The sequence below is a fragment of the Meles meles genome, chromosome 4 (assembly GCF_922984935.1).
Source record: "Meles meles chromosome 4, mMelMel3.1 paternal haplotype, whole genome shotgun sequence".
In the NCBI taxonomy this organism is placed as follows: Eukaryota; Metazoa; Chordata; class Mammalia; order Carnivora; family Mustelidae; genus Meles; species Meles meles.
In genome coordinates, this window is record NC_060069.1 from 103,147,894 (window position 1) to 103,174,705 (window position 26,812).

A 26,812-nucleotide genomic window follows, 5' to 3' on the forward strand; every position below is an offset into this window, starting at 1 on the left:
GGAGAGATGTAGGTTTTTATAGATGCCCTTTATCAAAATGGGGAAGTTTCCTTTATTGCTATTTTTCTGAAAGTTTTCATCACAAGTTTGTGTTATGGCAGTAGGTGTGTTGAAGTCCTATCATTGGTGGGACTGTGTTAAGAAGTAGGTCTTTAATGTGGGTTTAAAGATGGGGTCCTAATCTAATTTAACTGTTATTCTTAAAGGAAGAACAGACACCAGAAGCATATTTCACTCAAGCACATACACAGAAGAAAGTCATCTGAAAACATGATGAGAAGGCAGCTGTTTGTTTGCGAGGAGGAGAAGCCTCACCAGAACCCTGCTGGTACTAAGTTTGTGATATTTTCCTATAGTAGCCCTAGTGGACTAAGACAACTGATTGTAAAAGTGATTGATAAATGCACTTTAGTTACCTGTAGCATATGGAAGAGAGAGAGAAAAAAAAGAGAGAAACTTTAAGGGAACTTAAAGAGAAGGGAATTTTCTTTCTTATCCTTCTCCTCCCTCTCCATATTCTTTTTCTCCTCCCCTTCCTCCTCCCCCCTCCTCCTCTTCCCCTTCCTCCTCCCCCCTCCTCCTCGTTCCCCTCCTCCTCCTCCTCCACCTTCTTCTTCTTCTTCACTCTGTTGTTACCAAAGTCATGCATAAACTCCTTTAGGTTCTATTGCAAATTTTGAGTAAATAATTACATAAGAATTCAGAATTTATGTATATTTTGATGGCTGTTTTATGAACTGCATCTCTACCATTTAAAATTTTATGTTGAAAGATATCAGAATAATTTTTTTGCAATATTCTCAAGTTCTGAGAAAGGATTAAGTATATTTGTTCCTTTGTCAAAAAATTTTAGAGCATCATAATGACCATAACAACACAAATAATGCTCTTGGATGATGATGTCCTATATGTTAGTTGGAAGCCGCATGGCTGTTGACCACTTGAATTGTAGCTAATCTCAGTTGAGATGTAAGAAGCAGCAAATTGTCCTGGAAGATGTGGTGAGGATGTGTGTGACTGGCTCTCTGCATGGTAGGAATGAAAATGGCACTATTAGCTTGGAAGTGTATTAGTTTTCTAGGGCTGCCTTAACAAAGTACCACAACTAAGTGGCCGAGTCAACAGAAAATACTCTGTCACAGTTCTGAAAGCTAGAAGTCCAAGATCATGGTGTCAGCAGGGTTGCTTCTTTCTGAGATCTATTTGACAGAGTTTTCTTAATGCTGTTTTTACTTAGTTTCGAGGCCTTGACTAGAAGCCAGTTAGTTCCCCTTCTTAAACACTTGATTAAGTACTAAGTTTGTGGTACTAAGTTTGTGATATTTTCCTATAGTAGCCCTAGTGGACTAAGACAACTTCCTTGTTAGAATTCCCACTCTGGGACACCATGCACTTGCCTTAATTGTCCCAGGACCAACACCAGACAACTAGGAACAGCCCTTATGCCCTGGAGCCCATGAAATTATTCAAATTAGCCAATTCATCAAGATAAAAATCTTTTGCACAGCAAAGGAAACAGCAAAATCAAAAGACAACCTACAGAATGGGATATTTGCAAATGTCTTATTAAGACATTTGCAAATATCTTGTATTTGCAAATAATAAATGTCTTAATAAGACATTTGCAAATATCCCATTCTGTAGGTTGTCTTTTGATTTTGCTGTTTCCTTTGCTGTGCAAAAGATTTTTATCTTGATGAATCTTATCTTAATAAGACATTTGCAAATATCCCATTCTATAGGTTGTCTTTTTGCAAATATCTTTTATTTGCAAATATCTTGTATTTGCAAATATTTGCAAATACATTTGCAAATGTCTTAATAAGACATTTGCAAATATCCCATTCTGTAGGTTGTCTTTTTGCAAATATCTTTTATTTGCAAATATCTTGTATTTGCAAATATTTGCAAATACATTTGCAAATGTCTTATTTGCAAATATCCCATTCCATCTTATTATATAATGGGGTAGTATCCAGGTCTATAAAGAACTCATCAAACTCGACACCCAAAAAACAAATAATCCAGTCAAGAAATGGACAGAAGACATGAACAGACATTTCCCTAAGGAAGACATACAAACGGCCAAAGGATACATGAGAAAATGCTCTACATCACTTGGTATCAAGGAAATACAAATCAAAACCACAGTTAGATAGGGACGCCTGAGTGGCTCAGTTGGTTAAGCGGCTGCCTTTGGCTCGGGTCATGATCCCAGCATCCTGGGATCGAGTCCCATATCGGGCTCCTTGCTCGGCAGGGAGCCTGCTTCTCCCTCTGCCTCTGCCTACCTCTCTGCCTACTTGTGATCTTTCTCTCTCTGTCTCTCTCTCTGACAAATAAATAAATAAAATCTTAAAAAAAAAACACCAAACCACAGTTAGATAGCACCTCACACCAGTCAGAATGGCTAAAATTAACAAGTCAGGAAATGACAAATGTTGGTAAGGATGTGGCTAAAAGAGAACCCTCTTACAGTGTTGGGGGAGAATGCAAACTAGTACAGCCACTGTGGAAAACAGTATAGAGGTTCCTCAAAAAGTTAAAAACAGAGCTACCCTATGACCCAGCAACTGCATTACTAGGTATTTACCCTAAAGATACAGTAAACTGAAGGAGCTCCTGCACACCAATGTTTATAACAACAATGTCTATATAGCTAGAATATGGAAAAAGCCCTGATGTCCACTGACAGATGACTGGATAAAGAAAGTGTGAGATACATATATCTATATATATCTATACATAGATATATATAGATATAAATATTACTCAACCCTCAAAGAAAATGAAATCTTACATTTGTAATGACATGGATTGAACTAGGGAATATTACGCTAAGTGAAATAAATCAGTCAAAGAAATTTATCACATGATTTCACTCATGTGGAGTTTAAAAGTAAAACAGATGAACATAAGGGAAGGGAGAAAAAAAATAAGATGAAATCAGAGAGAGAGACAAACCATAATCACTCTTAACTAGAGCAACTGAGGGTTGCTGAGGGGGAGGAGGTGGGTGTTGAGGTAACTGGGTGATGGGCATTAAGGAGGGTACCTGATGTAATGAGCATTGGGTGTTACATGCAATGGATAAATAACTGAACTCTATCTGAAACTAATGATATGTTAATTAATTGAATTTAAATATAATAATTTTTTTAAAAGAGCAAAGTAGTTAATGTGTGGGAAATCAGGAAATCTAGTTAACTCTGCTCTACTTGCCATACACAAACTTCTCCCTACAGTTCTCACTGTTACCCTGAACCTAGTTCATCCTCTGTGTGACCCTGTAGTCAGCCTTCTTTCATATGGGATTGTCACAGAGAGTCTGCCTTTTTTCTATGCTGAGTATCATTTGTTGTGTCCCACCATCAAAATAAAAAACTTTTCAATCTTATAAAACTTTTGTCACTGTGAGCAAGAAAGCATCACCATGATTCTTGCATAGCTTCCTGGGATCTGTTCTTGGCTTACTAATTGACTCCAAACCACCAGGAGAAAAGTTTGAGAAGGAACTGTTGCCTGTTGGTAAGTGGGAGCTTTAACCCTGCAGCTTGCTGCTGTGTCTTCTGGTGGTTTCCATGTCTCTCCTTACTCAGATTTTCTTGGTTTTGGAAGGTTAATAAAAACAAACAATAGTCCTCAATTGCTAAACTGGCTAGATACTAGCCCAGGTGGCAGCCACCTTACAGCAGTGGGAGTGATAGGCCACTTGAGGCACACTTTCCGGGGAATACCCTTAAGTTCTGTTTTCAGTCTACTGTAGACTGAATATTTGTGTCTCCCTCATCCAAATTTATATATTGAAACCAGTTTTTCCAAGAGGCAGTATTTGGAGGTGTGGCATTTGGGGTCTGATTAGATCATAATGACAGAGACTTCATGAATGAGATGAATGTCCTTAGAAAAGAAGTCCTAGAAAGTTAGCTCTTCCCTTCTACCATGTGAGGATGCAATGTAAAATTGGTCTATGAACTAGAAAGCGGGTCTTCAGCAGTACTGAATGTACTGGTGACTTGTTTTTAGACTTCCCAGTATACACAAGTATGAGGAAGAAATTTCTATTGTTTATATGTCACCCAGCCTATATTGTTTTGTTGTAGTAGCCCAGACAGACTAAAATAGCAGCCATACACACTCTGATACAATAAGTAATAAAATATTAATGAATTAATTATGTCATCAATTAAATTTAACAAAATGGGACCTGGTGACCTTCAGTGAAGATAGTTAATATGGGGGCGCCTGGGTGGCTCAGAGGGTTAAAGCCTCTGCCTTCAGCTCAGGTCATGTTCCCAGGGTCCTGGGATCGAGCCCCGCATTGGGCTCTCTGCTTGGTGGGGAGCCTGCTTCCTCCTCTCTCTCTGTCTGCCTCTCTGCCTACTTGTGGTCTCTGTCAAATAAATAAATCTTTAAAAAAAAAAAAAGAAAAAAAAAGAAAGATAGTTAATATGGCTCAATGCAAGTTAAAACAGTCCCCTGATAGATTAAACATTCTGTAAGACCTAATCAATAAATAGGTGATTATTCCCACTGTTTCTGCATTGGACAGCTTAATTTGCCTGGTTCTTAAATCTGCGAAGAATGAATGGTTCCTCATGGTAGATTATTGCAAACTTAATACATTGCTACATCCATTAAAGGCCACATGTCCAATATCCAACATTATTAAAATTAGTAATATCATCTAGTATGTTTCATTCAGTGCTTATTTCAACAGCTCTCAGTTTTCCTTCTTCTCCAAAGGGACACAATACACGCTTACTTGACTACCCATGGAGTACTTCAGCAGACCTGCCATCACACACAGGCTTTGCAGACAGGATTCTAAGTGCATCCACCTTTCTCCATGAACACACGTAGTGCATTACAGTATTAGCATTCTCATCCAAAGAATTTTGTTTAATGTACCATTAAATGCATAAGCAGACCAAAAGGTATGTACAAAACAGAAATGCTCATAGAAGTTTCATTTGTGTTATTTTTGAACTGAAAAATCCAAGTCCACAGCAAAATGGATCAATAAATTATGGCATGGTCAGACCAAAAAAACACTGTACAGTGTTATAAAAAATAACTATGGGAACAGCTTCATTTATATTTAGGCAAAATGGTGATAGATGTCAGGGCAGTGTTTCTCTCTGGAGAAGGGCTATTGACAGAGAAGGAGCAAGAAAGAAAATTTTGAATAGTGTAATGGTCTTACCTTGGTTTTGGAGGTCATTATCTGAATTCATACATATGTAAAAATTCATCAAGCTTTACACTAAATATTTTTGCATTTTTCCACATGTAATTTATGTTTCCTGAAATGCTACTTTCTAAATAAATTGCGTGTCACTTCAGCACTGTGGAAGAACCAATGAATCCTAAGTATTGGCTTTTTTGGTTTATCACTCAACAAAACTCAGTGAGATTTCCTGTCCTTGGTCAGTCGGCAGCTAATCACTCCAAATGCATACTCTGGGGACTTCAGCTTTGAGGGTACTGATGTCCGTCAACATCCTGGTATCTGGTAAGTCTGATACTGTGATATTTTTTAGCAAAATGTAAAGCTATACTTCGATAGTGCCAAGATTGCTCTTTAGCCACTCATGAAATGTGTTCTAATTTGTTCTAGTAGCAGTGATTAATTTGTATATTATTTGGCAAACCTTCATATTTACCTTATGTCATTCATGCACTGACTAGTTGTCTAGCTGAGCCCAGGGAAATACTGGGGACCCTGGAATGGAGTGAAACTGAACTTGTGTGACTAGACAAAATGTAGTGTTTCCTCCAGTTTCTTGGTTTGTATTCTTTTGTCTCCTTGAAATCTTGGTTTTTGAACCTTATATTTATTAATGTGTAATTATTTTTTTCTCCTTTGATATTTCTAATATTTCTAGCACACAGGTTAAGAAGGAAATCCTGTTTCTTTTTGGGGTTGTTAAATTTTAAAATAGCCACAAAAAGTGAATGGGTAATTTTGTTTTAGAAAATGAGGGTCAGAGAATATAAGAATATATAAATGATTATTCAAAGTCAATAATTTCAAGCTGACACCAGAACACTTTATATGATGGATCTTATCCTGAAACATGAACAGGTAGAAGAAATGAGTAGAGTGACTAAATTTAGAGCAGTCATAGGCAGGTGAAAATAAAGTTGAATCCATTTTGTGTTTCCTTGCCATCATTCCAAAGAAGTTCCAAAACTTTCTGAGAAAGAGTGGCTTCCACATTTCCATATTATGTCGAGTTATGAGAGAAAAGAACCAGTTCTTAGGAGAAAGAAAATTGGGAATCTAAGGTGAGGAAAAAGTGAAAGAAATTGGGAGGGAGGAGGGAACATTGGGGAGAACTCAAAAGACAGTGAATAACAGATTTGACTCATGACAAATGCTAGAGAAATATTTAGACATGGCAGGAAACAGATGGCAACAAAAGGATGTAATTGAAAAGAGTGTAATTAAAACCTGTTAATGTCTATTTCTGGGCTCTCTATTGTTTGATCAATCAATGTGTCTGTTTTTGTGCCAGTACCATACTGTCTTGATGATTACAGCTTTGTAATAGAACTTGAAATCAGGCAATGTGATACCCCAGATTTGTTTTTCTTTTTCAATATTTCTTTAGCGATTTGAGGTCTTTTCTGGTTCCATACAAATTTTAGGATTGTTTGTTCCACCACTTTGAAAAATGCCAGTGGTATTTTGATCGGGATGGCATTGAAAGTATAGATTGTTCTGGGCAACATAGACATTTTAACCATGTTTATTCTTCTGATTCATGAGCATGGAATGTTTTCCTATCTTTTTGTGTCTTCTTCAGTTTCTTTCATGAGTATTCTGTAGTTCCTTGAGTATCGATAATTTACCTCTTTGGTTAGGTTTATTCTAGGGCATCTTATGGGTTTTGGTGCTATTGCAAATGCAATTGATTCTCTAATTTCCCTTTCTATAGTTTCATTGTTAGTGTATAAGAAAGCAACTGATTTCTGTGCACTGATTTTGTATCCTGCCATATTACTGAATTGCTGTATGAGTTCTAGTAGTTTAGGGGTGGAGTCTTTTGGGTTTTCCACATAAAGTATCATGTCATCTGGGAAGAGAGTTTGACTTCTTTGCCAGTTTGAATACCTTGTATTTCTTTTTGTTGTCTGATTGCTGTTGCTAGCACTTCTATACTATGTTGAACAGTGGTGAGAGTGGACACCCTTGTCGTGTTCCTGAAACCAACATTTTTTGCAAGTCAGGTCCACTGGAATCAACTGACCTCAATTTTTGTTTGTTTGAGAAAGACTTTCATTTTTCCATACTTTTAGAAGAGAAGGTAATTTTCTAGGGTACAGAATTCTAGTGTGGTGAGGTTTTATCCTATTAACATTTAAAAATTTTTTTTTTTTTAGTGAAAAACAGTGTCCCTATTGCTACAGAGAACTTTAAGAATTTAGTTTACATTTTTCTTTTTTCTTCGTCTTTTTTTTTAAAGTAGAGTTGACACACAATGTTAAATATTTTATTTTATTCTTTTTTCTTGCCTGATTTCTTAGGAGAAGTTGGATATAATTCTCATCTTTGTTCTTTTATAAGATCTTTTGTTTTTCTGGCCTTTTTCACAATTTTTTCTTTATCTTTGATTTCCTGTAGTTTCAATTAATATGACAGGTCTAAGGTTTTCTTGGCATTTATTCTGCTTGGTATTCTCGAACCTTCCCAGAACTTTGGTTTGGTATCTGAGTAACTTAAGGAAATTCTCAGTCATTTCTTCAGATATTTCTAGTCTTCCTTTCTCTCTTTCTTTTCCTTCTGATTTTCCCACTACATGTGTTTACATGTTTTCATAGTGGTCCCATAGTCCTTGGATATGCTGTCTGGTTTTGTTGTTGTTGTTGTTTGTTTGTGTTTTGCTGTGTTTGTGTGTGTGTGTTCTCTTTGCTTTTCAGTTTTGGTGGTTTCTATTGATATACTCTCTAGTTTAGAGATTCTTTCCTCAGCCATATCCCATCTATAAATAAGCTCATCAAAGACATTCTTCATTTCTGCTACAGTATTTTTTATTAAATTCTGTCAACTTTCCTTCATGTATTTTGAAGCTCTTATTAGGTATATGGGCATATCTTGTTTTATTGTGTTTCACTTTATTGCACTTCACAGACATTGTGGTTTTAGTAAATGAAGGTTTGTGGCAACCCTGTATGGAGGGTATTAGCATCATTTTTCCAACAACCTTTGTTCATTTTGCCTCATTGGGTTACATTTTGGCAATTCTTGCAATATTTGAAACTTTATTATTATATTACATTTTTTGTGGTGATCTATGATCAGTGGTCTTTAATATTGCTATTGTAATTGTTTCACCATGTCACTAACCATGCCTGTAGAAGTTGGTGAACTTAAGTGATACCTGTGTGTGCTATGGTTCTTCCACTCACTGGCCATTCCCTCCCTCTCTCTCCCTTTCCTTGGGCCTCCCTCTTCCCTAGGACACAACAATGTTGAAATTAGGCCAATTGATAACCTCACAATGACCATTAGATGTTCAAGTGAAAGGACGAGTCATATATTTCTCACTAAATCAAAAGTTAGAAGTGTTAAGCTTTGTGAGGAAGACATGTTGAAAATTGAGATAGATCAAAAGCTATTTGTGCTTCTTGTGCTAAGTATTTAGCCAAGTTGTGAATGTGAAGGAAAAATTCTTGAAGGAAATCAAAAGCACTACTCTAGTGAATACACTAATGATAAGAAAGTGAAAGAGCCTTATTGCTGATAAGGAGAAAATTTCAGTGGCCTGGAAAGAAGACCAACATTTCCCAAACCAAAGCCCACTATAGAACAAGGCACTAATTTTCTTTGATTCTGTGGAGGTGGAAGGAGCTGAGGAAGCTGCAAAAGAAAAGTGGGAAGCTAGCAGGTGTTAGTTCATGAGGTTTAAGGAAAGAAGCTATTTCCATAACATAGATGTACATGGTAAAGCAGGATATGTCGATGTAGAAGCTGTAACAAGTTTATGCAGAAGATCTAGCTGAGATAATTTATAAAGACAACTACACTAAACAACAGATTTTTTTATGGAGCTGAAACTACTTTGTATTGGAAGAAGATGTTATCTAGGACTTTCTGAAATTCCCCTTTCTCATATCCTTTATGTTTGTTCTTCATCCTAGTTTTCCAGTTTGAGAAAGTAGACAATGAGTAAATTGAACTCTGTTGTGTTCTCTTAATCTGCCTAGGGCTTTTGGGAGGACAGGTGGGACATATATATTTGTTCTTTTATTTCTTTAAACATTCTCAACACATTTAATTTATACCCTATATTCAATAATTCCAAACTCTGAAGTTCTGAATCTTATTCATCTCTTTAGGAAAAAGAGAGGGCAGCCAATAAAAGGTACATTATCTAGGAGCACCTGGGTCACATAGTCAGTTAAGCATCTGACTCTTGGTTCTGGCTCAGGTCATGATCTCTCTGTGGTGGGATCGAGCCCGATGTTGGGCTATGTACTCAGTATGGGGTCTGTTTCAGATTCTTTCCATCTCCCCCTCTGTCCTTCCCCCTACAACAAAAAAAATTTTTTAAAATCTTTTAGAAAGTACATTATCTGCTTTTATGGTTGTTTGTTTTTTCCTGGTTTTTAAATTTTGGAATGTGAGCTCATAATTGTGTTGGTTTGAGTCTGAGAACTGGTTTGAGTATAAAAACATGGTGAAAGATCATCATTTTCCATTATGGCAACTAACATAAGTCTTTACTCACTGCTATGGACTGAATGCCAAAATTCATATGTTGGAACCTAATCTCCATGATGTTATTTGGAGATGGAAGTTTTAGGAAGTAATTATGTCATAATGGTGAAGCTTCCAGATTAGGACATTTATAAGAAGAGACCCAGGTGAGCTTTCTTTTTCTCTCTCCCCCTTTGGCCCTCCCATGTGAGAATAAAGTGAGAAGGTTGCTGTCTACAAGCCAGGAAGTGGGCTATCACTGGACAACATATCTGCCACTGCTTTTGTCTTCGACTTCCCAGCCTCTAGAACTGTGAGAAAAAAATGTTTGTTATCTAAGCCACTCTATGGTGTTTTTGTTGCAGCAGGCAAAACTAAGAAACTCATTTACCCTTGATTTGATTATATAGGGCAAACCATACTCATAAATGGCAGGATTTCAGAATTCTGTCTGTTTTTGTGGGATTGAGAGGAGACATGTAATCCTAAGAGTTCCACCCTGAAGGATCCAGGGGGAATGGAGAAGGTGTGCCTCTTTAGGAACAGTCTGAGAGACCCCCTAGAATCTCTAGTTGGGCTGACAGGTGAAGATCTTTTTCTGAAGCAGCCAATCAGTAAAGACTGGGCGGGGGTGGGGGGGTGGGGAATGACAGCTTCTACAAATGTGAAGACACTAACAATGCAAATCTTCCAAAAGATCAAGGAAACATGATACCACTCAAGGAACAAAATAAAGCTCCAGTGCCTGATCTCAAAGAAATGGAGATCTGTATGTCTGACAAAGAATTAAAAAATAATTCTAGTTAAAGAAGCTCAGTAAGCTACAAGAAAACACAGATAGACAATTAAACAAAATCTAGAAAATAACACATGAACAAAGGGAAAGTTCAAGGAAGAGATAGAAATCATGACAAAGAACCAAACACAAATTCTGGAGCTGAATAATACAATGATTGCACTGAAAAATTCAATAGAGAACTTCGACAACAGATTTGTCAAGTAGAAGAGAGAATTAGTGAACACAAACACATAATTTGAGGGTGCCTGGGTGGCTCAGCTGGTTGGGCATCTACCTTTGGCTCAGGTCATGATCCCAGGATCCTGGGACCAAGTCCTGTGGTGGGCTCCCTGCTCCCCTGGGGAGCCTGCTTCTCCCTCTGCCTCTGCCTCTCTCTCCCCTCTGTCTTGCATGAATAAATAAATAAAATGTTAAAAAAAGGACATAATTTGAAACCATCTACTAAGAGATGAAAAGCAAACAAACTAAAAGAATGAAAGTGAGTGAAGAAAGTCTGCAGGTCTTATGAAATACCAACAAGCAAAATAATATAGGCATGGGAACCCCAGATAAGCATAAAAGAGAAAGGAACAGAAAACTAATTTAAAGTGATAACAAGAGACAGCTTCCCTGTGGGGAATGAACATCCAGATCCATGAAGCCCAAAGAACTTCACTGACCTAAAGAAATCTTCGCTGAGGGGTGCCTGAGTGGCTCAGTCAGTTAAGTGTCTGCCTTCAGCTCAGGTCATGATCTCAGGGTCCTGGGAGCCTGCTTCTTCTTCCTCTGCTACTCCGTGTGCTTGTGCTCTCTCTCTCTCTCAAATAAATTAAAAAAATCTTACATTACCCCTAAAAACAACAACAACAACAACAACAAAATTTCACTGATACACATTATATATACTCAAATGGAAATGAGAGACTTGAATGGGGAAGGGGAAAGGTGACTGGTCACATATAAAGGAGCCCCATAAAACTAACATCTTTCTCAGCAGAAACTTTGCAGACCAGGAGAGTGGGTTGATAAATTCAAAATACTCAAAAAAAAAAAAAAAAAAATCCTGTTTACTTGGCAAACCAGACATAAAGGTGAGATGAAGACTTTCCTAGAAAAAAACAAAGTAAATGGAATTCATCAGTACTAGACTTGCTTAAAATTAATTCTAAACAGAGCTTTTCAATTGTTATGAGAGGATGTTAATCAGCATAGTGAAGACATATAGACAATAAAACACACTAATAAAATCAAATTTATAATTGAATTCAGAATAGTCTAATACTGTAATGGTGGTACATAAATCACTTTTTACTCTAGTACAAATGCTAAAAAGAAAAGCATTAAAAATAATTATAGCTATAATAATCTGTTAGTGATTACACAAATTAAAAATATGTAAATTGTGACATTCATAAAAATTGGGGAAAGGAGAAGTAAAAGTATTCAGTATTATATGCAAGGCACTAAGTTATAATTGGCTTAAAATAAGTCCAAGGTAGTTTTATAAAAAATTATTCATTTAAGAGAGAGACAGAAAACATGAGCTGGGGGAGGGGTAGAGGGAGAGGGAGAAAGAATATCAAGCAAATTTCCCTCTGATTGTGGAACTAGACGCAGGGCTCAATTTCAGGATCCTAAGATCATGACCTAAGCCAAATCTAAATTTGGATGCTTAACTGACTGAACCACTGAGGCATCCTTATTCCAAAATGTTTTATGTAAGTCTCACAGTAACTATGAAGAAAAACATCTGGTAAATACACAAAAGATATAGAAAAAGAAATCAAAGCATACCACTACAAAAAACCAGCAAATCACGAAGGAACAGAAAGAGAGGAAGAAAATAATTAAGGGACTTCAAAGCAGTGAGAAAACAAAGAACAAAATGGCAATGTTAAGTACATATCTACCAGTTATCTTAATATAAACAGACTAAGTTCTCTAATCAAAAGGTACATAGTGTCTGAACAGATGAAATAATGAGTCAACAATATGCTACCTGTAAGAGACTGACTTTATTTAGCTCTATGGATACACTAGGCTGAAAGTGAAGAGATGCAAAAAGGTGTTCAATGCAAATGAAAACCAAAAGAGAGTAGAGGTAGCCATATATACGTAAAAGAAAAAAGACTTTAAGTCGAAAACTGTAACTAATGGCAAAGAAGGTCACTATCTAATGGTAAAGGAGTCAATTCATCAAGATGATGTAACACTTGTAAATATTTATGCATCCAACATCGGAGCACCTAAATATGTAGGGCAGATAGTAACAGAACTGAAGGAGAAATAGACAACAACACAGGGTTGTAGGGAACGGTAATACCCTACACTGAAAAATGGATAGATCATTCTGACATAAAATCACTTAATCATAAAATCACAAGTAGTGCACTTGAACAACACTGTAGACCCAATGGCCCAACAGACATGTACAGAACATTCCTTCCAACACATTCTTCTCATGCACACACAGATTATTCCACAGAATAAATCATAGTTTCAAAAAAAAAGTTTCTACAAAAATTACTTCAATACAGAATTTTTCAGAACCTGGATTTGAAGTACATTAGGAGTACTTTGATTCTCAGAAAACTTTGTAGAGCCTAAGTGAAGGAATGTTTGTGGATCTCAGGAACTATGGAATTAGAAACCAGTGAGGTGAGGAGTATCATTATCTATCTTTCTGCTTCTTGTTCATTCTTCCCAAGATGAGTATATTAATCAGTTCCTCAGAGAAACAGAATAACAGAGAGAGAGATGGGGAGAGAGAGAGGAAGAAGGATGGAGGAGGAATTGAGGGTGAGAAAAAAGAGATTGATTTTAAAGAATTGGCTCACATGATTGCAGAGCCTTGGAAAGTCCAGAATCTGCAGGGTGGGCCAGAGCTAGAGACCCAGAGAGCACAGAAGTTTGAGTCTGAAGGCAGTATGCTTTAGAATTCACTTTCCCAGGAGGCCACTCTTTTTTCACTAGAGGACTTCGACTGATTGGACAAGGCCCACTCACAAATGGAGGGTAATTTACTTTACTGAATGTCTACTCATCTAAATGTTAATCTTATTTTAAAAATTACTTTCACAGAAACATCTAGAATATTGTTTAACTGAATACCTGGGAACTGTGTCCAAGACAGGTTGACACATAAAATTAACAGTCACAGTAGGAAAAATGGGGTAAAAGGAATGAACTATTCTTCTCAATCTGGTTCCAAATTTTCCTGAAAGCAATCTCATTTGTGAAGCTAGGTGAGGCCCATCACTGGATTAAACAACTTTAATCCTGGGTATGGCACCTGGAGAAATCACTACTCAGCCTGGCTCATAATGGGCCAAACCAGTGGCTAGGAAAGAAGTGGGAGCAGGGTTACCTTGGAGAAAATGGTGGTCAAGTATACAGCATAGTGTCCCATAAATGGGAAATTACTGATTAAGAAATTATAATGTAGGGGCGCCTGGGTGGCTCAGCGGGTTAAGCCTCTGCCTTCAGCTCGGGTCATGATCTCGGGGTCCTGGGATCGAGCCCTGCGTGGGGCTCTCTGCTCAGCAGGGAGCCTGCTTCCTCCTGTCTCTCTACCTGCCTCTCTGCCTACTTGTGGTCTCTCTCTCTCTGTCAAATAAATAAATAAAATCTTTTTTTAAAAAAATAAATTATAATGTAATTTTAAAGTGTTAACATGTTTTTTCCACTTAATGATGGAATAACTTCTAATTTTTGTTTTGCAATGCTTTTTATGGAATTAGTTACAGTTAACTGATGTTCTATCATGATATCTGTAAGATTTGTGGATACATACGGGCTTGTACTCCTTTTAGGCACCTAAAATTGATTTTTTTACTTTTCTTTGAATATTTTCTAGCTTCGACATTTAGTTCATCTGTGAAAGGAAAGGAGAGAAGCCTCACACTTCCTGCAGAAGGTAAAGTGATTTTTAATTTTTTCTAGAGACCAGTACTAAAGGGGAGAAGCATGGAACTTCTTTAGAAATATATCTGTTGGGGGCACCTGGATGGCTCAGTGGGTTAAAGCCTCTGCCTTCAGCTCAGGTAATGGTCTCAGGGTCCTGGGATCTAGCCCCGAGTTGAGTTGAACTCTCTGCTCGGCAGGGAGCCTCCTTCTCCCTCTCACTCTTCCTGCCTCTCTGCCTACTTGTGATCTCTGTCAAATAAATAAAACCTTAAAAAAAGGAGAAATATATCTGATGGTCTGGTCATGAGGCCAGTCCTGAGCCCAGTTGAAGACTATGGTGATCTAAATGCTGCAATGTGGGGGACCCATCATCCTCCCCCAAGGCAGTTCAATTCCATGTGAAGATTTTGGAGCTCTCTCTATCAGGCCCTTTGCCAGGCTTTGTGGGGAACACAGAGATGAGCAAGGTGAGCTAGACTGCCAGAGCGCCCTAAGAGCCTCAGTTTTGTGGGGAGCCCAGAAATAAACACAGATGACATATAAAGTAGGGGAGATAAGCCCTCACATCAAGTGTGCTGGGAATGTAGAGAAGGGAGTGTGAGCACCAAGGCTCTGGGAAGGCTTCAAGGAGGAAGCAGCATGTGAATTGGCTCTTAAAGGAAGAGCAACATTTTCGTAGACAGAAGTGCTGTGCAGGCATCCCAGACTGCAAGGACCATTGAGGGAAGACCTAGATATGCAGTCATGCTTGCTGTTGCCTTTCTCAAGTGTGGGGGCGACAAGATTGCCAAGGTGAGTCCATTTGAAAAAGAGGGTTTTCAAAGCCAGCACAAAGACGTGTCAGTGTTGTCTTCAGGCAGAGAGAGAGCTCTGAAGGGTGTCAGAGTGGAGGGGATCACTCCTGTGTTACAGAATCCTGGACCTGCTGCAAGGTAAGGTGAGAGCTGAGGAGAGTTCTGAGACAGAGAAGATGGTGGGAGTCTTCTGTAGTAACCCAGGTGTGGTGATGGAGTCTTAAAGTCGGGTATGGCAGTGAGAAGAGAAAGGAAAAGGGATTTTTCTGTGTGCAGAAGGCTGCAGGAGACTGGAGGGGAGTCAGAGACACAGGATGCAGCAACACTGGGACATCGCTGCTGTTTTGGAGCAAATATGAGAATCTACCTGCTTCCCCTCTGTGAAAACAGAGGTGAGGGGTCACCATATCTGATCACAGGGCTGTGTGGAGATTATATTTGTTGGACAAGTGCCAACCCATTGAGTGTAGGGGAGGGACTGGGCATTGGCAAATTATCACAACAGGTATGAAAAGAGGAAGAAGAGGATTAGGAAAAGGTGAATAACAGCAATCAGGTAAGAAGTCTCATTGAGAGTGAAGGAGGAATGCTGGAGGGTCACAGAGCAGAGCAAGGAGAAAGAACTGGAGTACACATGGTGGGCAGGATCCTCATTCTTGGACCCACGTTTAAAATGTGTATGTTTATTTGATCAACCCACAGTTTCCTTTTAAGAATAGAGTCAGATCTTGAAAATAAGTGTCATGGAAAATATTAAAGACATGGACTATTCATAAGATGAAGTGCTAATTCCCCAGAAGACAAAAGAATGCTCTCAACATGTTCCTCACCAGCCTCTTCTCTTTCTGGGTTCATCATCAGCATCCTGCCCTTGGGCACCTGTGTGCTCACCCACACCCACCTTTAGCTGATCTCCAGGCCCCTGTGTTGCTGCTGGCTTCTAAGATTTGGCCATGTTGCAGGTTCCCTGTGCATGGGGTAGGGACACACTTGCAGTGGGGGAAGGAGCATGGATTTAACTGCCTCTCAGATCTACTCTAAAATCTATCCCCACTTGCTTCCTATAGCTATGGGATCTTGATTTGTCTGTGAAATGCAAGGGCTTGAGTACATCACAGAAGAGGCAAATGAACCAAAGGAGGAGAGGAGAGGAGAGACCTCACATTCACAGTTTAGCATTAGGAATTTCATCCACATAACAACTTTGCTTCACCTCAGCTGGCTCTGCTCCTATTAAGGTGATGAGCTCGCTGCCACTCATCTGGGTTGAAGGTGTGTCTTAACAGACGCCCCTAATCCTCTCTCAGCAAAGTCAGTAATGGATGCATTATGAGTGTTTATGGGAGAGCTGGAGCTTCTAGATTGGAGAACAATTGTAGGTTTCAGGGTTAACTTTTTACACTGAAGATGGGCAAAAGCAGTAACCTTCTTCATTTAATCCTCATAATTAGGTAAAACATAAGCAAGATCTGTAAACAAAGTTCGCAGTTGGACTGTTTGGCAGTATATGTGTGACTAAATAGGAAGGAAGGAAGGAAGGAAGGCAGGCTGGACTGTGTGACAGAATAGGAAGGAAGGAAGGAAGTTTGGTTTGTTGATTTTACTGACTTTGTGAATCTCCAAATAAAGAATAGTTTAAGAAAGTCCAGTTTGTTCAACCTGAATGCCACTGATAGTTTTTCTTTGTGTTTGTCCAAAGGAGTACCCTTTGGTATAGGCATTTCATTCTGATACTACTGATTTACTTTCTTGATCAAAACTTAGGAGGAGAAAAGCACATCACCAATTTCTCCACTTTCTGTGGAAGGAGCATGAGTTATAAGATAAGTCTAATAGTTTCTTAGACTGAAGGATTAGACTTAGATGACTTTGTCCTTTAATTTATATTGTGTTTTCTTGTTTGTTTTCAATAAAACTCGAGACTATTTTAAGCCCTTAAAATATTTTTCACACATATAATAAATGTAGCTTATCTAATAATATAAATATAGGAAAAAAACAGGTTCATCTTTGGATTAGGTTTAATGCATTATACACATTTTGTGTATGTTTAATTTTTTTACATAAGCCTAGTATTTTGGAATAGGATGACCAGCAAAGTCATGTTTTAGTACACTTTATGCAATATGTTGTGGAAAATGGAACACTTGAAGTGTTTTTAATCAAGCTTTTCTTTCATCATTCTTCTTCTGTGTGTGTCCAGCTAACACTTCTCTGTCTGTACCTGTGGATACAAAGGCTGTGCTCCTTTGTCCTCCTGACAACTCCACAGCTTTGCTGGTAACATGGACAATAAGCCTCAGAGACCAGCCTCCCTGCACTAGAGCCTACAGGAGAGACAGCAATGAGACCAGTGAAAGAAACTGTACTGATGAGAGAATATCCTGGGAGTCCAGACCTGATCAGAATCCTGCCCTTCAAATTGACCCCGTGGCCATCACTCATGATGGATATTACAGGTGTGAAGTGGCTGCACCTGATGGGCTTTTCGGTCATACATATTGCCTCTGTGTGTTAGGTAAGAAGCATGACATATTGTGGTACGTCACATATCCAGATCTGGGACTGAATCAAATGTGTCTCTGTATTCCATACCCCATGTGTTAAGCCTGAATCATTTTCCCCCACATCTCTGCAGTGCCCCCCAAGGTGACCCTGTTTCGAGACAGCAGTGGAACTGTTGTGTGCAGGGCAGCTGCAGGGAAGCCATCTGCACAGATCTTCTGGACCCCAAGGGGAGATTGTCACGCTGAGGAAGAACCGCTGGGCAATGGTACAGTGACCGTCCAGAGTACATGCCACTGGGAGGGCCGCCAGGTGTCTAATGTGTCCTGCTCTGTCTCCCATGTGACTGGCAACAAGAGTCTGTTCTTAGAGCTGAAAACAGGTTAGTAATTCCAGTGTTCGCTTGTATGCTCATTCTTTCAGGGAAGTTACAGAAGAATGAAAAAGGAGAGTGTGAAGAATTTCACTCTAGCATAGTCTCCCCACCCTCTTTCTTATGTCCTTCTCCTCCATCATTAAGATTTATATCCAGAAGAATTACACAGAAATTTGATTTTCAGAAGTCAGATTTTAGAATGAAGTTTATTATTTAAAAAAGTAAAATGAAAACTAATTTAATAATTTAATATCCGCTCTATACAAGCAGTAAGTTGGCTTGTGTAGTGTACTTTTAAATTAATACTTACGGTTTTAGGAGGAGAATTCAATTGTATTTAAAAAAAAAATCTTTGTGCTTCTAGAAGAAAGATCAAATCACTCATAAATTTTCTTTACATATTTTTAGTTTGGTGGGATTTCTACTCTAGGTTCTTCCTAGAATTTCTTGGATATATTATAATAACCTCTATGATTGATTTAAACTTTACTCTTTAGTTTCCTTAAAAAACAGACTGAGGGTTGCTGGAGGGAGTGGGGAGGGAGAGGGTGGTGGGGTTATGGACATTGGGGAGGATATGTGCTATGATGAGTGCTGTGAAATGTGTAAACCTGGTGAGTCACAGACCTGTACCCCTGGGGATAAAAATACACTATATGTTTATTAAAAAATTTTAAAATTAAAATAAAAAATATATGTACTTATTGTTAATTATTACTAAGCTCAGTGACAAAATTAGAAATCTCCTATTAATCTTAATTTCCACATGGTCAAATTTATTGGGTAATCCATCAGTTCTATTTTTTTTTTTTTCTTGCAGACTTCCCTTCTTGAGTTTTACATACCCTTGTTCTAATCTGGCCTGCGTAGTCACTAGACCTGCTACACAACTACTGTCCTGGGCACTCTCTTTCCCACAGTGCTCTGTTTGATTCCATGTCTGTTTAATCTGAGTTTCTTCTGCCTTCCAGACATTTGCTAGTTTTAATCTCTTTGTTTTATGCATGAAGCTTTCCTTTACTCTCTGGTAATCCTTGGCTATCCATTAATTTCAAAGTGAACATTCAAAAATGAACTTATTGGAAGCTATGTCCTCTGTGGGTGGTTCTGTCAACTAGTTAGCTTCAGTAGGCTAAAAGGATTGGTAATTGAAAAAAAGTTTTAAAAATATAGATTCTTTAGTTATCTGAAATTCTTTTCTCTGAGATTGTCCAGTTTCTGCAGAAAATAAGTCTGCAGTCTATTGTCTCAGAGGGATAAACCCATTAGTGTTATGAGAGTAGGAAATAAGATGGGAACATGTGTGTGTGTGTGTGTGTGTGTGTGTGTGTGAGAGAGAGAGAGAGAGACTGTTCAGAACTCAGACTTTTCTTTAATATCTCTCTTCAGTCTGGTCTTCCTCTCCACCCTCCATTATGTTTGGATCCTTGACCCTGGAATCTTTCCAGTTCACCTTTTCTGGGCAAACTTCCTGTTTCTTGCAGTTTAGGAAGGTGTGGTGATATGGTGACCTGGCTGCTCAGGGTGGGAGTGGACTTGGCCGCCTATCTCTTCTTAATACAGACCTTCAAAGGAGTTTCCAACTTTTAAGTCACGCTTCACCCCTGATTTGCCCTTTTTTCATATATTTAGCCCTTCCTATTCTAGCGTCTTCTTGGTGTTCTATGGGCAATAAGATTCTTACTCAGTCTACCCTAAATTATTTGCCACCTTCTCTTCATTTTTCACCTAAACACAAGTTGAAAATTTTTATCTGCTTGTCTCATCCATATTCTTTGTCTTTGCAAGTTTTATGGAAAAAATTTTTCTATTGATAATTTAGGAAAGTTTAAGACAGGAGAAGAGAAAAAAATCATATCTTTAAACCACCATTTTCCAATATCCATTATTAAAGTGATTTTTAAAAAGATTTTAGCAGTATTAACTGAGGAGAGAAATGCTTATGTATGCAATCTGACCAACTGGTATTAGAATATGTTGTCGTGTTTATGGATGCTTAGACTTGAAGGGACTGTCTCACTCACTCTCAGCCAGTGCTGGGATTTCTTCCCTGCCTCCTTGCAGGGCACATCCTCAGCCTGTGTGGCTATACTTCCAATGAAAGAGAATGGATTAATTTGCAAGATAGGGTTTTAAAACAATATTGTTGATTTTAAGTTAAAAAGAATCCTTTTTCAAATAAAGAGAGAGAAATGCCATGTTTAAAAAACAAACTGTTGAAAGGATGTGGAGGGAGAGGACATCAGCCAATTTAGCCTCCACTTACCTCTGTCTGCTGCCCTTAGCCCCATTCAGGATACAGAAGGAGCAGGTCCTAGAACCACTGCCTCTTAAAATGGATGAAAGATCTAAATGTGAGACAGGAATCCATCAAAATATTACAGGAGAAAACAGATAGCCCCCTCTTTGACCTTGGCCACAGCAACTTCTTGCTGGACACATCCAAGGCAAGGGAAACAAAAGAAAAAATGAACTACTGGGACTTAATCAGGATAAAACGCTTTTGCACAACAAAGGAAACAGTCAACAAAACTGGAAGGCAACTGCCAGAATGGCAGATGATATTTGCAAATGACTTAGCAGATGAAGGACTAGTATATAAATTCTATAAAGAGCTTATGAAACTCAACACCCAAAAAAAAAAAAAAAAAAAAAAAAATCCAGTGAAGAAATGGGCAGAAGACATGAACAGACATTTCTCCAAAAAGGCAAAGAAATGGCCAATGGACACACGAAAAAGTACTCAACATCACTCCACATCAGGGAAATACAAATCAAAACCACAATGAGATACCATCTTATATCAGTTAGAATGGCTAAAGTTAACAACACAGGAACCAACAGATGTTGGAGAGGATGCAGAGAAAGGGTGACCCTCTTACACTGTTAGTGGGAATGCAAACTGCTGCAGCCACTCTGGAAAACAGTATGGAGTTTCCTCAAAAAGTTAAAAATAGAGCTACCCTATGACCCCACAATTGTATTACTAGGTATTTATCTAAAGGATGCAAACATAGTGATTCAAATGGGCACCTGCCCCCCAAAGTTTATAGCAGCAATGCCCACAATGGCTCAAGTATGGAAAGAATCCAGATGTCCATCGACAGATGAATGGATAAAGAAGGTGTGGCATATATATATATATATATACAGAGAGAGAGAGACAGACAGAGAGAGGAAGTTACTCAGCCATCAAAGTGAATGAAATCTTGCCCCTTGCAACAACGTAGATGGAACTATAGGGTATTATGTTAAGATAAAAAAGTCAGTCAGAAAAAGACAAATACCATATATGATTGCAGTTATATGTGGAATTTAAGAAACAAAACAGATGAACATAGAGGAAGGGAAGGAAAAATAAACCAATATGAAAACAGCAAGAGGCAAACTACAAGAGACTCAATGCTAGGAAACAAACTGAGGGTTGCTGGAGGGAAGATAGGTGGGGGAAATGGTGTAACTGGGTTATGGGCATTAAAGAGGGTACATTATGTAATGAGCACTGGGTGTTATAAGCAACTGATGAATCATTAAATTCTACACTTGGAACAAATAATACAGTAGATGTTAACTAAATTGAATTTAAATACACAAGCTGTGTTTTTCAAAGCTGGCAATTCCTTTGTTGACATCTCCTTTTATCAGACTGAGCTTGATATTACCGCCAGAGTTTATAAATGATTGAAAGTTGTTGCCATGCGCTCATGTCAGTTTCAAGGACCTGGAAGAAAGCTGATTTCAGGATTAGGTTGTTTTCCAATAACCTCCTTTACATCTCCCCATTTACTTCTGAATGATGGAGATGAGAAACACCCTGCTATTAACTGAAAAATCTAGCCTGCACATCTCTTCTATATGAATTCACCATTCATGAATCCTTAAAGCCACAAAAACTTTACTTAGGATGATGTCTTGCTAAACACCCTAGAATTAGAATTAATAAAGCAATTTTATTGTAACAGTGATTTGAACTATTAATAAATCAAACTCTTTAAAATAAAATGACAAAAGTGAACTTCATGAACTCTGAGACATCCTTGAACATATATTTTATTTTGCAGTTATATATATATAAAATAGAATTTATACGATTTATATTTATATTATATATTTAAATATTCATTTAATATTTAATATAAAATATATATTTTAAAATATATACATAGATATGTACATAATGTACATAGATATGTATATATCTATGTATACACATTAGAATTTAGTTTTCAGGGCAGTTTTAGGATCACAGCAAAATTGAGTGGAAAGTGCAGAGAGTTCCCATATTACCCCTGCCCCAACACACACACGGTCTCCCCCTCTCTTTACATCACCCATGCCACACTAATACATTTGTGAGAACTGATGAACCTACGTTAACACAACATTACCACTCAAAGTTTGTGGTTTACATTATGGTTCACTCTAGGTGCACATTCTATGAGTTTTAGCAAATGTGGAAGTGGCATCTATCCATCATAGAAGTTTCACACAGAGCATTTGCACCTTTCTATAAGTTCTTTATGCTCCATTTACTCATCCCTCCCTCCACCCTAACCTCTAGAAACTCCTGATCTTTATACTGTCTCCATAGTTTTGCCTTTTCCAGAATGTCATATACTTGGAATCATACAGAATGTAGCATTGCTAGATTGGCTTCTTTCACTGAGTGCTATGCATTTAAATTTCCTCCATGTCTTTTCATGGCTTGATAGCTCATTTCTTTTTAGTGCTAAATAATATTTCATTGTCTGAATGTACCACAGCTAAACCATACACTTTTGTGTCTATGTTTACAGGTGACCAATTATCACTAAACTTAACTATTTTATATATCACCTCCTCTATTTTGGTTGCCTTGGTCATTGTGGGATTCATTTGGCTTTGGAGAATCGGTTGCTGCAGGTATTCCGTAATGCTTTTTCTTCAGCTTTATTGGGTTGGAAGGGGTAAGGTATATAGAATTGATGGGGTAGAATTAATATGTTAACATCAACTCTCCCCTAATCAAGAAGCGTGTCCTAAAGGTGTCATATTTGGACTACTCTAAATGACAAGAGGGATTTTACTTGGTTACTTAGGCATACAAGTATAGTGATATAGATACATTTAGGGCAAGATCTTGGTAGAGACATTGTATGCTAATCTGCATGTGAGAAAAGAATTATAGTAATTCATTTTATGTAACAAAAATGATGTGCCACATTTATTTCATGTATTGGGCTTTTGTTGTATAATTCCACTTCCATTCCCCATATCTAGAATTATCTTGTTTCGGTGTATTAACTGCAGGCAACATTCTATTTCTTGTAGTCCATTTCCGATTTATAATGATTTCTATATAAAATAAACCACACATCAATAGTATACTTTTTTGTTCTCTCAACTTTTCAAAAATGATGTTTTTTACATTCACTCCAGTTTATTTTTATTTTTGCAGAAAATGCTAATTAAAAAACAGAAGCTACTTCAGATGTTGAGGAGGTAAGATAACATTAAAAAGTATTTTTGCAAACTTTTAAGATACAAAGTCAAAATATAGCCATGAAATTTATAACTTACATCAATATTAGTATTTTAATTAAAAAGCAAAAATTCTAATTTATAATGCTAATACTCAGGTGTGCTTATTTTGTTAATTATATACTGTGTACTACTACTACAAATTCTGAACAATATTGTAATTTCAAGAACTGTATCCTATATAGTACATAATATTATATACATATATATATATACATAATGTCAAATTTGGACTGTAACATTTGGAGAAACTGAATTGGTCTTTTCTCTGCTATGAAACCATCTCTAATTCTTGACTTCCTTTTCTCCATACCATCATCATTTCCTTCTTGTGCTTAAATCCTCTCCTGTTCCATTATCTCTTATAACCAGTAAGTTACCAAGTGACCTTCTCCTTTGAAATACTTCACATACTACTTCATTTTTCTCCATTCCTACTGTCAAGCAAATGTTATCATCTTACACTGAGACTTAAGTAATCCAGAAATTTTAAAAAATATTTTATTTATTTATTTTAGAGAGAGCATGATCGAGGAGAAGGTCAGAGGGAGAAGCAGACTCCCCGTGGAGCTGGGAGCCCGATGTGGGACTTGATCCCGGGACTCCAGGATCATGACCTGAGCTGAAGGCAGTCGCTTAACCAACTGAGCCACCCAGGCGCCCCAATCAGGAAATTTTTTGACAAAGTAATAGAAAACGGTCTTTCTCTTATATCCATGTAAGCCCAGAGACACACATATAAGCACTCATATAAATACAAAGGCTATGTGTACCTTTGAGAAAAACATAGGTAGTTGATGACTTCTGGTTTTTTTGAATTTGATTTTGACTTTGAGTTCTTTTTTAGGGTGAAATGCAGTCTTATGTCAGCTATATGGAGAAGAATAATCCACTCCATGATACTGTGAGCAAGTGAAGAGGTCTCAGGTATTACAACGTGAACTTGAAAGGCTGTGTCTCTACAGTTCTTCATAAGTTACTGGAATCTAACAGCAGGACAAATGAATAAAGATACAGCACAGCTACTACTTTGATTTTCTTAGAGTTCTAGGATGGAAAACCTATTTTGAAATTAGCTTTTCAAAGATTCTTTTCTTTTTCAAAGATTCTGAGAAGACAGACACATTTTAAAGGGTTTTAATTCATATCCTTATATAACTGAAAAATTTTAGAATGTTAGCTGCTTTTAGGTAGATATTGAAGAATTGATATTCATACAAAGAAAGCAAATGCTCATGATAAAATACTCAAATTGTTCAGTATAGTAGATAATGAAAACTGAATTTCCTCATGAAAGAACTATGCAGAAGGAACAATCAACAGCTTTTATATAATCTTCCAGAAAATTTTAGGGTACAGATGTCTATACACCCCAGGTAGGTATGTACATTTGTGAGTCTATTTACATATATAGCCATATGCTTGTCAAGACACAAATGGAAACATACCATGATACTGTTCTATACTTACTAATAATATGATGTCTTAGAGATCTATATGAACTCAAGCAAAGCAGTTTTATTCATTTTAATAGTTACAAAAATTCATTGTATGGTTATGAAATAATTAGTTAACCATAGACCTATTGATGGACATTTAGATTATTTGTTTTGCTATTATAAACAATAACACATAGAATGTTTCTTGTGGATAGATCTCTTTATATTTATTTGAGTATATTTGTAAAAGAATTCCTGAGTGGAATTACCTGGTCAAAGGGGTGCATTTTTATTTTGACTGATATTTCAAATTGTATCAGTTTTCATTCCCATCAACTGTGTTTGAATGTGCCTTTTCATATACTGTTATTTTATTTTCTGCAATTTGACACTTCTTTTTTTAATCAACAAACTAACTAATGTGATGTAAGATTATAATAAGAATTGTACCAATAAAACCAGACAGAGGGAACACATGAGGAATTAGCTTTCTGAACTCATTATATTACTATAGAGGTATTGATAGCTACAGCCTAACAGTTTTGCAGATCTGATAAATTGAAATTGTGTGTTTTTATGATGTACATTTTACTGTGAGGTATTTAACAAATAACAGATGTTCATTGACTATTAAGCAGATGAATGAATATGCATTGTAAAGAACTTGGGTATCTGTAAAATAAGGTCTCTGTGTTAAGATAATTGTGAAGGGATGACATGATTTTCTGTCAATTTTTCTTTTTCAGTGTTAAGAATGTGTATATTAATTGTTTTTAACCTTATGAAAAATATATCTTATTTATGGAAGTTTATGAAAAGAACCAGTCTGCTTCTCCACTGCAGGAAAAACATTAATTTTTTATCATGGTAGAAAGTAAAACAAAATCCATTCATTCTTCCATTTTGCCATGTGATACATTTAAGACAGTTCTTTTGTCACTGTTTTCCTCCCTCCAGACATTTTAGTTACACTAGGCTTTATCATTAAAAAGATTCTTAGTTTCTTTTGGAGGTAAACTAATCTCATCACATTGAGCACATAATTTTGACCAAACCATTTGACACCATCTGACTATGCCCCCAAACCAGTCCATTAACCTCCCCCCATATAAATATTACTAAGCAGTGCACAACAATAGACATCAAACCATGTCCTTGGGGCACCTGGGTGGCTCAGTTGGTTAAGCGACTGCCTTTGGCTCAGGTCATGATCCCGGAGTCCTGGGATCGAGTCCCATATCGGGCTCTCTGCTCCGTGGGGAGTCTGCTTCTCTCTCTGACCTCCCCTCTCATGCTCTCTCGCTCTGTTTCTCTCTCTCTCTCTAATAAATAAATAAATAAAATCTTTAAAAAACAAAACAAAACAAAAAAAAAAAAACCATGTCCTTGACTTTTTATTAATTCTTCATCCATCTCTGGGTGGGATGAGGCTCACAGTTAACTGGGTTCAAAAATATATGCTTAAGTATTGCTGGAAAACAAAAAAAAGCAAAATTGTGTTTGCCCCTTACCTTGATAATATGTGTCAAAATAGCCATGTAAATAAAGACTTCAAGATAGTGAAATACTAAATTATGATGTACAGGAGACAGATGTATTAAAATCTTCCACTACAGCTGTGCTAAATGTGGTTGAACATGAGAATTATGTGGGGAAATAAAAAATTATATAGATTACCAAATCCACTTTAGACCTGCTGAATCAGGAGAAATCTAGAAACGAAAACAGGTGTATCAGGTCAGGAAGTGGAGGCTGAGATGGAGTTAGGAGCAGTAAAAGTTATTTGGG

At 37.3% G+C, this 26,812-nt stretch overlaps 1 protein-coding gene across 1 annotated transcript; it reads left to right on the forward strand.

Annotated features, from left to right (window-relative positions):
* Positions 1 to 229: 229 nt before the first annotated feature.
* LOC123940237 (cell surface glycoprotein CD200 receptor 1-like) lies at positions 230 to 26,022 on the forward strand. Its single transcript, XM_046002802.1, has 8 exons — positions 230 to 328; positions 5,435 to 5,515; positions 14,341 to 14,400; positions 17,388 to 17,702; positions 17,823 to 18,071; positions 22,862 to 22,967; positions 23,503 to 23,546; positions 24,433 to 26,022. The coding sequence occupies exons 2-7, from the start codon at positions 5,455 to 5,457 to the stop codon at positions 23,510 to 23,512; spliced, it is 801 nt and encodes a 266-aa protein (XP_045858758.1). The 5' UTR covers positions 230 to 328; positions 5,435 to 5,454; the 3' UTR covers positions 23,513 to 23,546; positions 24,433 to 26,022.
* The last annotated feature ends 790 nt before the right edge of the window (positions 26,023 to 26,812 follow it).

Bases quoted from the DNA above. Each gene is read 5' to 3' on its own strand.
- LOC123940237 (XM_046002802.1), top strand. From the start codon at position 5,455: ATGCATACTCTGGGGACTTCAGCTTTGAGGGTACTGATGTCCGTCAAC. The intron at 5,516-14,340 runs GTAAGTCTGATA...AATATTTTCTAG, and splicing joins CGTCAACATCCTGGTATCTG to CTTCGACATTTAGTTCATCT. The intron at 17,703-17,822 runs GTAAGAAGCATG...ACATCTCTGCAG, and splicing joins ATATTGCCTCTGTGTGTTAG to TGCCCCCCAAGGTGACCCTG.